General features: G+C 53.0%; 2 protein-coding genes across 4 annotated transcripts in view; both read left to right on the forward strand.

The window, feature by feature from the left end:
* The window catches only part of CCN4 (cellular communication network factor 4), a 967,918-nt gene that overhangs the window by 756,183 nt on the left and 197,185 nt on the right, over window positions 1-14,550 (forward strand). The window lies entirely within an intron of this gene.
* Window positions 1-14,550, forward strand: part of KHDRBS3 (KH RNA binding domain containing, signal transduction associated 3) — a 103,571-nt gene that overhangs the window by 58,986 nt on the left and 30,035 nt on the right. For all 3 annotated transcript variants that reach the window (XR_009449611.1, XM_059672354.1, XM_059672353.1), the window contains 3 exons: window positions 7,109-7,225; window positions 11,092-11,238; window positions 13,163-13,302. Coding sequence is in view for 2 of the 3 variants with exons in the window: in XM_059672354.1 (XP_059528337.1) it covers window positions 7,109-7,225; window positions 11,092-11,238; window positions 13,163-13,302 (404 nt within the window). In the remaining variant the exon portion in view is untranslated. The remainder of the gene's footprint in view (window positions 1-7,108; window positions 7,226-11,091; window positions 11,239-13,162; window positions 13,303-14,550) is intronic.

The raw sequence follows: 14,550 nt of genomic DNA on the forward strand, positions 1-14,550 counted from the left end.
GGGGTTTAGGTTGGGGTATGTGCCTGTGTTGGCTGCAGGCTGGGGTTTAGGTTGGGGTATGTGCCTGTGTTGGCTGCAGGCTGGGGTTTAGGTTGGGGGGATGTGCCTGTGTTGGCTGCAGGCTGGGGTTTAGGTTGGGGGGATGTGCCTGTGTTGGCTGCAGGCTGGGGTTTAGGTTGGGGGGATGTGCCTGTGTTGGCTGCAGGCTGGGGTTTAGGTTGGGGGTATGTGCCTGTGTTGGCTGCAGGCTGGGGTTTAGGTTGTGGGGATGTGCCTGTGTTGGCTGCAGGCTGGGGTTTAGGTTGGGGTATGTGCCTGTGTTGGCTGCAGGCTGGGGTTTAGGTTGGGGGGATGTGCCTGTGTTGGCTGCAGGCTGGGGTTTAGGTTGTGGGGATGTGCCTGTGTTGGCTGCAGGCTGGGGTTTAGGTTGGGGTATGTGCCTGTGTTGGCTGCAGGCTGGGGTTTAGGTTGGGGTATGTGCCTGTGTTGGCTGCAGGCTGGGGTTTAGGTTGGGGTATGTGCCTGTGTTGGCTGCAGGCTGGGGTTTAGGTTGGGGTATGTGCCTGTGTTGGCTGCAGGCTGGGGTTTAGGTTGGGGTATGTGCCTGTGTTGGCTGCAGGCTGGGGTTTAGGTTGGGGTATGTGCCTGTGTTGGCTGCAGGCTGGGGTTTAGGTTGGGGGGATGTGCCTATGTTGGCTGCAGGTTTGGGTTTAGGTTGGGGGGATGTGCCTATGTTGGCTGCAGGCTGGGGTTTAGGTTGGGGGGATGTGCAGGTTGGGGGCGTGGAAAATGAGTGTAAAAAGGGACCATAATGGAGCAAAGGGAATTACTTTTAGCAAGTCTGAGATTTATCCCAGGGTTTGATCTGGTCTGTGAAACCATAAAGTGCATTTCAAGAAAAAGAAGTGATGTGAAAGGAGCATTACACGTGCGTGTGATCATCAGGGGGGCCCGTGATGACAGTGACAGTGGGGGCACTTCTGTCCCGGTGAGCAGGAGGGACTGCGCTGGGGCTATTTACAACAAATGCCCTCCTGTTTCAGCATAAATGGGTCTTATCTGAAGTCCAACAGACATGCTTTTAAAACAACTTTTAGTCTAACAAGAGAGTGGGAGGAACCTCCCAGCCCCCAACCGCCGCTGGGAGGCGACAGGACAGGTGCTGAGGCACAGCAGACCCGGCGGGAAGCAGCCCTGGGGGCAGAGGCTCACGCTGGCTGCCCTGTGCACCCAGGACCCGCGGGCAGGGCTCCCACGTGGGCGCTGGGGTAGGCTGAGGCTTAACCTTGTGCAGTCCTCTGCCTCTCGCGCCCGGGAGCGCTTTCTGTTGTCTGGCTTCCTCACCGTAAAGCAGCAACAGGCGGGACCCTGCGCATTTGCTCTCCTGCTTTCGTTGACTCAGCGCAGTTGTGTGTTTTGCACGTGACACTGCGTCGGGCAGTGCGTTGAGAATGGAGACGGGAGTGAGGTGTGGAGGTTTCAGGCACATCCCCTCTTCCCGGGAATCCAACTCAGAGGGAACTGGGCTGAGGTCTAGTTTGGAAAGTGTCACAGGAGAAAGCAGGAGGTGCCCCGAGGGAAGCAGGAGGGCCCGCTGGACCCTGCTGAGCAGGCACTGGCCCAGCACGTGGTCTATTTCCACGCGCACTTTGGCCCTGGTGAAAGGGGGAACTCACATCCATGTGGAAAATACAAGCCGTGGCCCAAACACAAAGACAGTGAGGCCACCTCGCTCGCAGGTGTATTTCGGACACTGCAGTGGGCTTGCCCAGAGCTGCCCGCCCCGGGTGTCTATGCTGGCTGCACAGAAATCAAGGGAAATTAGGAGGAAAAAACACATAATTAAGGGACTAGTGGTTTTGCTCCACAGTCTTTTTCTAACTAACCTTCATTAAGGTGCAACTACAGAATCCAAGTCTTTCAGCATTAAAATGAGACAGACAGAGGGTTAGTAGGGACCCACATCCAGACTGTCAACCTGTAATGAACCCATTGAATATTTAGTAAGTGCCCGCTCTGCCAGGTGCTGGGGCAGTGACTCCAGAAGGCCTGGCCACGGCCCCCAAGAGCAATTGTGGGTCCCCTGGCCTGAGTCGCTGCATAGGCGGCCGTGCCCTGTGCTGGGCTGGGGCGCCCTGGCAGAACCCCGTGCTTGGCATGCGGTGGTAGAGGCTACGAGTTCAGTTCCAGGCTGAGTTAGAGGTCAGCCAGGCAGCCCTCCGTCAGACTAATCAGTCTTTCGGGGAGCAGCCAATTAGGGGACACATTGAATGGAGACGGCGACATGTTCCGGAGGCTTCCTTGTTTATGAAATTGTAGCGTAACTAATTGTTCCCCCAGGAGCAGGGTCAGGTCACATTTACGGCTTAGATCAATTACGGCGGGTTCAGGACACCAGGCCTCTCCAACAAAGGACCTAATTATTGGATGGCACATGGTACGCAGTGAAACCCCGCTGTCTTACTGTATGCTGGTTCACCGTCTTCATAACCATTGGAAAAACTTTCTATTTGCAACTGTAACATCTACAATGTAATACATATTTGTAATAGAATAATTACCACCTGAAGAAAAGTCAGTGGTTGTGGGCATGGTAACACTTTCACCTGTACACATCTATGCACAGTGACATCCTACAGAGTAAAAGCCCAATACGCTAAGTGTCTGACCGTTCGTTTGACCGTTCGACCAGTCGCTATGACCACCAGGGGGCAGATGCTTTGACCAGTAGGTTAGCTTGCTGCTGGGGTCCAGCCGATCGGGACTGGGCCAGACTGGCCGGACACACCCTGGAGCCCTCCCACGGTCCCTTCCCAGCCCTGATCGTGCACCAGTGGGGTCCCTTGGCCTGGCCTGAACCCTCTTGAAATCCAGGACCCCTCGGGGGATGTCGGAGAGCTGGTTTCAGCCTGATCCCCGCAGGCCAGGCCGAGGGAACTCACCAGTGCACGAACCGGGCCTCTAGTCATTAATAAAAATGAAAGTTAAAATGTATTCAACTTGGCTCGGTTGGTTGGGTGTCGTCCCCTGCACCGAAAGATTGCCAGTTGGATTCCCGCTCAGGGCACATGTCTGGGTTGCAGGCTCAGTCCCCGGTAGGGGACGTGCAGGAGGCAGCTGATCAATGTTTCACTCTCATGTGGATGTTTCTTTCTCTCTCTCTCTCTCCTTCTCCCTTCTTCTCTCTCTGAAGATCAGTTTTATAAAATCTTTTAAAAATGTAAGTTCTTACTGTCTGATTGCGAATCCAGTTACCACATAAAACAACAGCCCTGCCTGAAGAGGAACCTTGACTGGTGTGTGATCAAGGCAGGTGAGGGAGCACTTTCTGACGGCCTGTGGGAACCGCCAGGCCCGCCCGGCTTCTAGGGAGCAGAGCAGGGGAATTGGAGGCCTGTGCCTGGCCTTGTGGGTAAACGGGGTCATCACGGGTCTCACCTGAGAAGAGCAGTTCTTCGGAGGAAGCCATTGCCAGGTCTGAGGACTTCGTCAACATCCCTGTCACTCAGGGCCCAGAGCTCAGGTGAAATCGCGTTGTCCCAGTGTTCCGCACTTGATCATTGTTTGTTTGTTTGCTTGTTTTTAATATATTTTTATTGATTTCAGAGAGGGAGAAAGAGAGAGACAGAAACATCAATGATGAGAGAGAATCATTGATTGGCTGCCTCCTGCACGCCCTACCCTGGGGATCGAGCCCACAACCTGGGCCTGTGCCCTGACTGGGAAACAAACGGTGACCTCCTGGTTCATAGGCTGACACTCAACCACCGAGCCACACGCGCCGGGCAGGTGGGCAATTCTCATTCACTTTTGTGTTTAATTCACACGACGGGCACTCGTCGTAGGTGAACCCTGTGTGGTGGAGGAGGAGAGAGAGCCTCTCGAGGGTTAACCTGATGGGCAGATGGAACTAAAACACAATCCGTGGTTGAGCAAAGACGGGAATAGCAGGCCTTCTGATTGTCAGAGCGCTCCTTCACGTACTCTCTGTGAACAAAATGCTCACAGAAGCTCGATGGAGAGAGAAACTCCTACAGGCACATAGAACCATAGCCAGGGCTTCTCCTTGTGTGGATCCCTGTGTTTTTATGCTTCATCAAGTGCCCTTGACAAATCATAGCCTGATTTCCGTGGACTTCCGTCTCCTCAGAGTGAAATGAGATGCTTGGGCCCGACGACTTCCAAGGACTCCCACCTCTTACCCGGGGATATGTGACTGTTAAAGAAATGTGAATATGGCTGTTTGACCGCCTCAATGCAATTTTACACCATCCTCGAAACCCGCTCACATGGCTCTAAATGGATTAAAAAGGCACAAATCCGTGAAGAGAAGGTGCGAGTGAGACGACAACAATAGGCAAAGGCCGCCGGGAACATTCTGGCGGCTGCGAAGTAGGTGGGTAACAATGGTGATGCCAAGGGAGACAGCCCCAGAGCCCTGAGCTGGTGGGGTGAGAGCAGCCACCAGACCCGCTCACCAGTGTGGGGAGACCTCGGGGAGACTCGGGGCTGGAGACGCAGTTCCTGTGAAAGGGCTTATCGGGTGGAACAGAAGACTCGGGGGGAGGTTGTCTGAGAAGAAGTGAGGTTTCCTGAGGCTCTTCCTGCTGGTGGCCTGGCGTCTGCCCGTCTTAACCCAGCACGAGGTGCGAGGCTTCCCGAAGAGGCCGCCCCAGAGGAGACCCAGAGAGATGCCACTGAGGGCCAGAGGGAGGCGCCACCTGAAAATGGGGGCGCTGCTCCATACATAAGTCAAGGGGTATCTGTGCTAACTGATGGGTTCTTGGAATCCTGGCCACCAAGGTGATACCTCATCTTAGGAGACCGGGAATCGCACCGTGGCCACCTGGTTCATAGGTCAATGCTCAACCATTGAGCAACACCAGCCAGGCTGGTGGGCGATTTTTATTCATTCCTCTTCAAGTCGATGCCTGGCCCGGGAGAAAAGAAGTGTTGATACCAAAACTGGAGTAGGCTTTTTAAAGCATTATTATTATTATTGATTTCAGAGAGAGGAAGAGGGAGAGATAGAAACATCAGTGTTGAGAGAATCATTGATCAGCTGCCTCTTGCACACCCCACACTGGGGATCGAGTCCATAACCCCGGAATGTGTCCTGACCAGGAATCCAACCACGACCTCCTGGTTCATAGGTCGATGCTCAACCACCAAGCCACGCCGGCCAGGCTGGAGTAGGTTCTGCTGGAAACCGGGGCCGCCAGGCACAGCAGATTGCCAGGTGCCACGAGAGGAAGCTTCAGGCAGCATTTCAGAGCCACGGGCTGCGTGCTGAGGACGGGGCAGAGGAGGGCGCTCTGCCGAGGGCTGTCCGTGCTGAGAACAAGGCCAGGTCACACACTCAGACGGGTGAGGGCCACAGCTATTCAGATTCTCAGAAAGACAGGAACCTCCATAAACATTTTTAAACGAACAGAAAGAGAACACAGTATGAAAATGCTGTCAGTAATGTAACCTCTGATTGTGGAAATGAAAGAATCAATAGATGTGGCAGCTTAGTGTAATTAAATCTTCCGAAAACTAAAGAGTGAGATGAAGGAGGGGAAAAAAAGAGGAAACTTAGAAACCCAACCCAGGGCTCCGGAATCCAAATAATACAAATTCCAAAAAGATAAAAGCAGAGAAAATCGGGCACGAGGAGCAGGTAGGGTTGGGCGGGTCGAGAGACTGGTCCCCCCAACCTTGTAGTTTTTGTCTGATATTCTCAACTCTGTATTACTGATATACTTTAAAACCGTAACTTACATAAATTTAAAAAATAAAAAAGTTGCAAGAAAAGGTTAAAAATAGATACTCGAGTCTTGTTGAAGACCAATAAAATGAAAAGTGGGCAAGGAAAAAGTACTTTGATTTTCCTTAAAGTGGGTATTTCAGGAAAATGACTTCAATTATCATAGCAAGGCAAATGGAGGAACAATTTTCTCTTAAAAACAGCAGCGGTACGGTGGCCGACCTCAGAGCAGGGAAGGCATGCGTTTGTTACCAGCGAGCGTGCCTGAGAGGACAGGCGCTCTCTGGGTAGTAAACAGGCTGCCTTTCTGTTCGGGAGTGAGAAGCATTCATGGTTTACCTTCATTCTAGCGTGGCTTCAAACATTGTGTGACATATCAAACGATAATTCTTTCACTCAAGACGTACTTACTGTCTGTTTTGCGCCAAGCATTCTAAATAATCTATAATAATGAAAGCATCATATGCTAATTAGACCGAACGACCTTCCGGACAACCTTCCGGAGAACCTTCTGGACAAAGCCGCGGCAGCAGGGGGCGGAGGCAGAGGCAGCGGCAGCGGCTGTGGCTGCGGCTGCGGGGGCCGAGCCCCTTGCATGAATTCCGTGCATCGGGCCTCCCGTCTATTTCTGTGGACCAGCTGAGTCCCCAGGACAGTCCCGTTGAACAGCTGAGGAAGCCCAGTGTGCAGAGGTTGGGTAACTGGCCCAGGGTTCCTCAGCTGCCAAATGCCAAAGCCGGGTTTTAAAACCCGGGTAGCCTCGCCTCAGAGTCCAGGTCCTTCCGTAACTCACTTCTCTGCTTGTTAAATAAACAGCCCTAAGCATCCAGCCTGCATGAGTGGTCCACATCCCCATAGCTAGCTGTCGAAGAGATCGGGGGCGTTACGGCAAAGCTTTTGTCAGCCACGGGGTGTTGAAGTCAGCCTCCATTGGTTGACTGGCCACGGCTGAGTGCTGACCAGGTCGCAGAACCCAGACGCTATGACCAGTCGAGGGCCATGGCAGGACATGCAGCGAGCGGCATTTTCCCTCACCTGTGTCCTAACCCTGGCGCTGTCCATGGTGGGTGTTGAATGTGTGTGCCGGTTGTCAAGGAAATTAACTGCATTTGCAGGTTGTGAAATACAGCCATCGCGGGCATGACTGGTATGGAGAAACATATCAATTGTGGTTTTATTTGACCGTGGTTAGCCCTGTTACCTGTGGTGTGTGGAACCAGCGTGATTCCTGTCGCGGGAACTGACCTGTTTGTCATTCACCAATGATGTGGAGCATGCCACCGTATTTCCTAGTATTCGGGAGTGACAAGTTACCTTCAGATACGGATGTGACAAGTTTGGTTTCTGTGTTTTTCCTAGTTCAACTTTGTGGGGAAGCTTCTGGGTCCACGTGGCAATTCTCTGAAGCGTTTACAAGAAGAGACCTTGACCAAAATGTCCATTCTTGGCAAAGGCTCCATGAGAGACAAGGCAAAGGTAAGACTCATTATAGACACATGGCTGCATTCTTAGCCATTATGTAATGCACCGTTAGATCATCCATTGTATTCATACGTCTATATATATAAAAGCCTAAGCGATGGAACCACCGAATGACTGAACAACCGAACGACCGGTCGCTAAGACGTGCACTGACCACCAGGGGACAGACGCTCAATGCAGGAGCTGCCCCCTGGTGGTCAGTGCACTCCCACAGTGGGAGCACCTCTCAGCTGACTGAAGGGCACCAGACGCAGGGCTCACGGCTGCTGCCACAGCCCGGAGACCGCAGCGGAGCGGCAGTGAGCCTGTGAGCTGCGGCAGGCGCAGAGGGACCAAGATGAGCAGGAGCAGCAGGCAGGAGCCGCGGGTGGCGTTGGACTGCCGATTTCAGCCCGATCCCCGCAGGCCATGCTGAGGGACCCCACCGGTGCACGAATCCATGCTCCGGGCCTCTAGTATTATATAAAAGCTAACTGGAATCTCAGATGGAGTTATAGGAAAATGTTATAGAGGGTGATGTTCACGAGGCTGTTTGGAAAATTGAGTTACGCTGGCCAAGTCAGTGTCTTAAACTTGCATTTGTGGCCTTTATATTCACTTATAATATTGTAGTACTTATGTTTTATTAAAATGTATTTTTATTAATTTCAGAGGAAGGGAGAGATAGACACATCATTGATAAGAGAGAGTCATTGATTGGCTGCCTCCTGCACACCCCACACTGGGGATCGAGCCTACAACCCAACCCGGGCATGAGCCCTGACAGGGAATCGAACTGTGACCTCCTGGTTCATAGGTTGAGGCTCAGCCACTGAGCCCCGCCGGCCGGGCCCCTATGGCTTTGATCCTAGACACGGTACATCACCGTGCAGAAAGCACAGGGATACTGGCATTGTCATGGAGAGCAAGGCGTTGTCTGTCCTCTCACCACCGTCGTGTGCACTTCGGACATGCTCCTCGGGGCCTCGTCCGTGGCCTGCGTTCCGTATCGTTGACTTGATAAAACAGATATTTTTATTTGCCTTTTTTTGCCCTTCTTTGGTGCCCTATGTATTTTGTCAAGTTAATACTATTGATTTAAAACGTGTTTTTAAAAAAATATATATTTTATTGATTTTTTACAGAGAGGAAGGGAGAGAGATAGAGAGTTAGAAACAGCGATGAGAAAGAAACATCAATCAGCCGCCTCCTGCACACTTCCCACTGGGGATGTGCCCGCAACCAAGGTTCATGCCCGTGACCGGAATCGAACCCGGGACCTTTCAGTCCACAGGCTGACACTCTATCCACTGAGCCAAACTGGCCACGGCGATTTAAAATGTTTTAGTAATTGCTTGCACATAGTTATTCTACTTGGATGTGTTCATGTTCACTGCCTCCTTTTTTAGTTTTAGAATTTCAAGATTGATTTATTTCTTCCATGGAATTTATTGGGGTGACGTTGGTCAATAAAATTATTTAGGTTTCCGGGGTCCAATTCTGCAACCCGTCGTCTGCGTGTTGTGTTGTGTGTTCACCACCCCAAGTCAAGTCTCCTTCCATCACAGTTACCTGGACCCTTTCCTCCCGCCCCCTTTCCCTCTGGTAATCACCACACTGGTGTCTGCGTCTGTGAGTGTTTTTGTCTTTTCCTTATTGTTTTGTTTATCCCTCCACCTTTTTCACCCCGTCCTGTACCCTCCCCTGTGACACAGCATGTCTGCTCTCTGTGTCCATGAGTCTGTTTCTATTTTGTTTGTTAGTTTATTTTGTCCATCAGATTCCACCTGTAAGTGAGGTCATGTGGTACTTGTCTTTCTATGATGGCTTATTTCCCTTAGCACACCCCTCTCCAGGCCCATCCATGCTGTTGCAAAAGGTAAGATCTCCTCCTTTTTTATGGCCTAGTAGCATTCCATTGTGTGAATGTACCACAGCTCTTCTATCCACTCATCTGCTGATGGGCACTTCCAAATTGTGGATATTGTAAGTAACATGGCAATGAACATAGGGGTGCATATATTCTTTTGAATTATTGTTTCGGGTCTCTTTGGATAAATCCCCAGAATCGTTGGGTCAAAAGCCAGTTCCATCCTTAGCTTTTGAGGAAACTCCATACGGCCTCCCACAGTAGCTGCACCAGTCGCCATCCCACCAGCGGGCACGGAGTTCCTTTTCTCCACATCCTCACCCGCGCTTGTTGTTGTTGATTTATGGGTGGTAGCCATTCTGACAGGCAGCGTGCTTCCTTTCTTAGTAAGCCACAATTACTGTGATTTTCACTAGTCACTTTCTGAAATACACAAGTTCTGAAAAAAATGTTCACATTGCGCCTGTGCTGCCACGTATGTTCTCCCCGTCACTGTGTCGCTCTGTCATCGCTTAAAGGCTGATGTTACTAAGAACCAGATCTGTGTTTAGTGATCACTTACCGTGAAGGGTTGGACAATGGCTGTGTCGGACAAGAAAGTCACTTAGACAAAGTCCAGCCGCCTCGCCCGCGAGTCCGTCTAAATAACAGCTTTCACATGAAAATAGCCACCGTCAGTTTACTGAGCAGTTACTGCGGCTCAGACACCAGGCGTTCCTCCATGTCGTCCTTGGACACATGATGGGAGATGAAGTTTTGTTTTTAAATGTAAGGAAACTGCGGCTCAGAGCATCCGAGTGTACGGCCTGCTTGCTCAGGGAGGGTCATTCTCTTACTTGATGAAAGCATGGAGGTGCATCAGACGCCCATGGGACGCCGTGTAACAGTAGAGAGCCCCCAGGCCCCGGCCTGTCTAGGTGAATTCTCAGTAGGTGTGTGAAATAATTCTCCTTCACGGCCGGGTCAGCGTAAGGACTCACTCACTCACATTCCTGTCTTTATTGATGCTTTGTTTCCCCGACTCATCTGTCCTGGTGGCAGGAGAGGTCGCCTGTGCGATTCCCAGCCCAGGTTGTGGGGCTTGGTCCCCGGTAGGGGGTCATGCAGGAGGCAGCCAGTGATGTGTTACTCTCACATCGATGTTTCTCTCTCCCTCTCCCTTCCTCCTTCTCTAAAATCAATAAAAAAATCTTAAGAAAAAAAGATAAAGATGATGTAGCAAAATCACTGGTCCCTTAAGTATCTGGTTTTTCCTCCGAATTTCCCCCTAAATTTCATTGTGTGAACAACCACCAATAAATTAGAAGATGTGCATCGCGATCACGTACAATCACCTAATAAAGCCCGCCATCTGTCTTGTTCACCGTTGTGTCCTCAGAGGGTATAGTGCCTGGCACGTGGAAACGCTTTTTGAATGACGCCTGCATCAGCGAATGGCCATAGACGTGAATAGATAACTAGTCACTCACTCAGTGAGTATCTGTTGAGCATCTGCTCTGTGCCGAGCCCCTTTCTGAGTAAGAAGGTTGCAGCACCAAGAGGGACCGTGGGGTTTGCACTCCATGCGATTGCTGCAGAGGGAGGGCTTAGGCAAGGGCCGAGGGACAGGAAGGGCGCGTAGGCATTTTGGAGGTTGGTCAGGACTTTATCGCGCCACCGTGGGCCCACAGCCTGACCAGTGTAGGAGCCAGCTGGGCTGCAGCAGGTCTGTGCAGAGCCTGGAGGGGCCTGAGGAGGTGGGGAGCCCAGCGGGGGGGACAGAGGGCAGGGGCGGGGCTCCCAGGCCCCAGACAGGAGCTGAGACTGAGTGCCAGCTGGAGGCCTGGGCGTTTTCCTAAAAGCCTGGGGTCAGAATGGCAGGACCCGTTTACACTTGAACTCTCTTCCTCAGGTGGCCTTGGCTCTGGGCGGATCCTCTGGGACAGCCACGTGCGAAGAGCTCTGGGTAGATTTCCTCTCTCCCTCTCTCCTCCCGACGACACATCCTCCCACCAGCCTTGTGTTTCCGCAGGAGGAAGAGCTGAGGAAAAGCGGGGAGGCCAAGTACTTCCACCTGCACGATGACCTGCACGTCCTCATCGAGGTGTTCGCCCCGCCCGCCGAGGCCTACGCCCGCATGGGCCACGCCCTGGAGGAGATCAAGAAGTTCCTCATTCCCGTCAGTGCAGCTCCAGTCCTTCCTGCATGGGTTTTGTTTAAATATATATTTTTATTGATTTCGGAGAGGAAGGGGGAGGGGGAGTGGGGAACTTCCATGATGAGAGAGAGTCATCGATCAGATGGGCTGCCTCCTGCACACCCCACACTGGGGATCCAGGAGGCAGTCCGGCACGAACCCTGACCGGGAGTCGAGCCGGGACCTCCTGGTTCATATAGGTCGATGCTCAACCACTGAGCCACGCCGGCCAGGCGTTCCCGTACTCAGGTCCTTGGTGACGTAGCAGCCATTGGTGCTTGCACGGCCCTTTGTCTACCCCAGAGCCTCGCCTGTGTCATGGCAAGGACACCTCGCCCTGTCCCCACGAATAACTGGTCATCATCCCTCCTTTGCTTGTGAGACCACAGATCTTCAGAGATTACACCATGCTGCTGAGGTCACGCGAGTGAGGAAGTCGAGGGGCACAGTCCCTGGTCCCAGTGTGGGGACTCGAGTCCTTGCCCTTCTGTGACCCTGGAATCGCCCGGGGAGTGCATGGCTCGCGGACACAGATCCCCGTGCCCTCCGTGTGTGGGAACAGGGCCCCGTCCGCTTCTTCCCGGGATCTATTTTTAACCCAAACAATTCACGCCGCAGCGGGGCGAGCGTACAGCGTTCGTGCGGCACGTTTTATTTCGAGTGTGCTTTACAAATAACTTACTGATCCTCACACGCTTTTAGTCACCTGGCAGGAAAGGTATTTATAGGTGGGCGGTGAGAGGTCGCGCTACTGCTGCGTCCCAGCGAGTCTCCTGGGGTCCCAGGGCCGCAGACGCGTTAGAGAAAGCGTCTGTGTGCACACTGACCCGGGCCCTGCTCTCAGCTCCCCTGCCGCTCGCAGTGAGCTCATCACGCCAGTCCGTTGGTCTTAAAACACGCTCCCCCCACCCCCTGTCGGGAACACGGTGGTGCCCAGTCTCCGGCAATTAGTTCACACTCACCCTTGGGTGATGCCTGCAGAAACCCTGTCCCTCCTCCAGCTGAGTGGGGTGCCGCTCCTGTCCGGCCACGCACATCTGAACGTCCCTTTCATTGTGAACAAAGTCACACTTTCCTCTGCTGGTTACACTTGGTTCTTGCCGGTGGTTGATGGAGCCGGGGAGTTAGGAAAGGGGAGGAGTCAGGGGTGCCTCCCAGAGTCCCCAGGTGGCCGTGGGGACAGGAATATAAGACGCGGAGGGGCAGGTTTTCCAGTACCAGGTGATGTGCTGAGTTTTGGAGACGTTGCATTTTTGCTCCGTGTGCAACATCCACATGGAAATGTGCGGAAGAGCGTGCAGGGCCCGGCCGGCCCCGCCCTCGTCTGCTGCTCAGTGCCTCGCAGGTGCTCGGCGACGGCCGGTGGAATTGTGTTGTGAGTGGCCTTGCCCATGTATCTGTCACGTGCGATTTTAACTTCATTATAAATGTTTCGCCTGGAATTCATGCCTGAAGGGGAAGAGTTATAGCTGATGGTAGGACATTTCACCTTGGGGAACAATACTGTGTCTTTTTACTTTTTAAAACTTACTGATATATTTTCATTTTAACAAACTCAAAGCTTGTTTTATGAGGTCAACTATTTTCCTAACCCTTTCCTCTGTTAAAAAAAAATTGTGTGCTGCCTGGCCAGTGTGGCTCAGTGGTTGAGCTTCCACCTATGAACAGGAGGTCACACAATTCAATTCCTGGTCAGGGCACAGGCCCGGGTTGCAGGCTCGATCCCCAGTGTGGGGCGTGCAGGAGGCAGCCGGTCCCTGATTCTCTCTCATCATTGATGTTCCTCTCTCTCTCTCTCCCTCTCCCCTCCTCTCTGAAACCAATAAAAACATCTTTTAAAGCCCGTTTGCTCCATGCTCTGACCACTCCGGTGCCTTCGTGGCGGTGACACTGCCTGTCTCCCCAGGACTACAACGACGAGATCCGCCAGGCGCAGCTGCAGGAGCTGACATACCTGAACGGCGGCTCGGAAAGCGCGGACGCCCCCGCGGCCCGAGGGAAATCTGCCTCGCGCACCAGAGGCGTCCCCACCCCAACGACAGGCAGGTAGGCAGTTCCTCGCTGCTGGCTCTTTCTGCCGTCAGAATACGGTGGGTGCAGCCGCCCTAATGTGTCCGTTACTCATGGTCAGGCCGCTCTCCTGCGGGTCACTGTGTCCTGTCGTCGCGTCTCCCGTCCTTCCGGACCTGGTCGTACCACCCTTCCAGTTGGAATTCACCGTCTTAAAGATCTTTAAGATGAGACTAGATTCCTTTTTTAAATGTCCCATCCCAGTCCAAACGGGACTGATTCCTTTTCCGATCACTCGAAAGGATCCCACACTCACAGTGGAATTTTTCACGCCGATGCTGGGTCAGTCCCTCGCTACTGGACCTTAAACGCACCCCACGCCTCCCTCAGCTCCCATATCCTCAGTGTCGCTGTTGAGAGGGAGAAGACATGTGCTGGAGTCCTCATCGGAAGCGATAACGATTTTTCCTACTTTTGTTTTTGAATGAAGAAAAGGGAAAAGGTGCGGACCACCCGCATTAGAAGACAGCGACAGGCCTCGGTGAGGAGCCAGCTCTCTGTTTGGGGCAGGCGCTGCGCCGGAGGGAAGAGGGAGGACCGCTTCCCGGGCTGTCGAGGAGCTTGGCTTCCTCACACGCTGTCTTCTGTTGCCCAACGTGTCGCTTATCACCGTGTGTGACTTGTTGGAGACAGAGCAAATTGCCTTGGGTCTCTCTCTCTCTCTCTCTCTCTCTCTCTCTCTTTTAATATATTTTTATTGATTTGTGAGAGGAAGGGAGAGGGAGAGATAGAAGCATCAGTGATGAGAGAGAATCACTGGCTGCCTCCTGCACGGCCCACACTGGGGGTCGAGCCTGCAACCCGGCATGTGCCCTGGACCGGGATCGAACCCAGACCCTTCAGTCCGCAGGCCGACGCTCTATCCACTGAGCCACACCAGCCAGGACGCCTTGGCCTTCTTTCATAGTCCGCACAGTGTTGCCCAGTCATTTTTAAAAAATTACATAGAAGATTGGACTGATCACAATAAAGATGTGAGTTAACCAGCAGGTTTCACAGCAGTCAGTAGCCTCCAGGTCCAAACCAGCAGCCGCAGCAGCAGCAGCACATGAGAGGTGGTTGGAAAGAGTTCCCCTAACCACCCCCAGCCCCCCGGTCTGCTGAGGGGGTCTCTGCCTGGAGACGAGGTCCCGGGGATGCGGAAGCACGGGAACCCCCGAGGAGCCTGCCCTGGAGCCCCACTGATCCCCACAGGTGCCCGGGGGAGGGGGACGAGGGGAGCTG

Source organism: Myotis daubentonii, chromosome 17 (genome assembly GCF_963259705.1).
Source record: "Myotis daubentonii chromosome 17, mMyoDau2.1, whole genome shotgun sequence".
NCBI lineage: Eukaryota > Metazoa > Chordata > Mammalia > Chiroptera > Vespertilionidae > Myotis > Myotis daubentonii.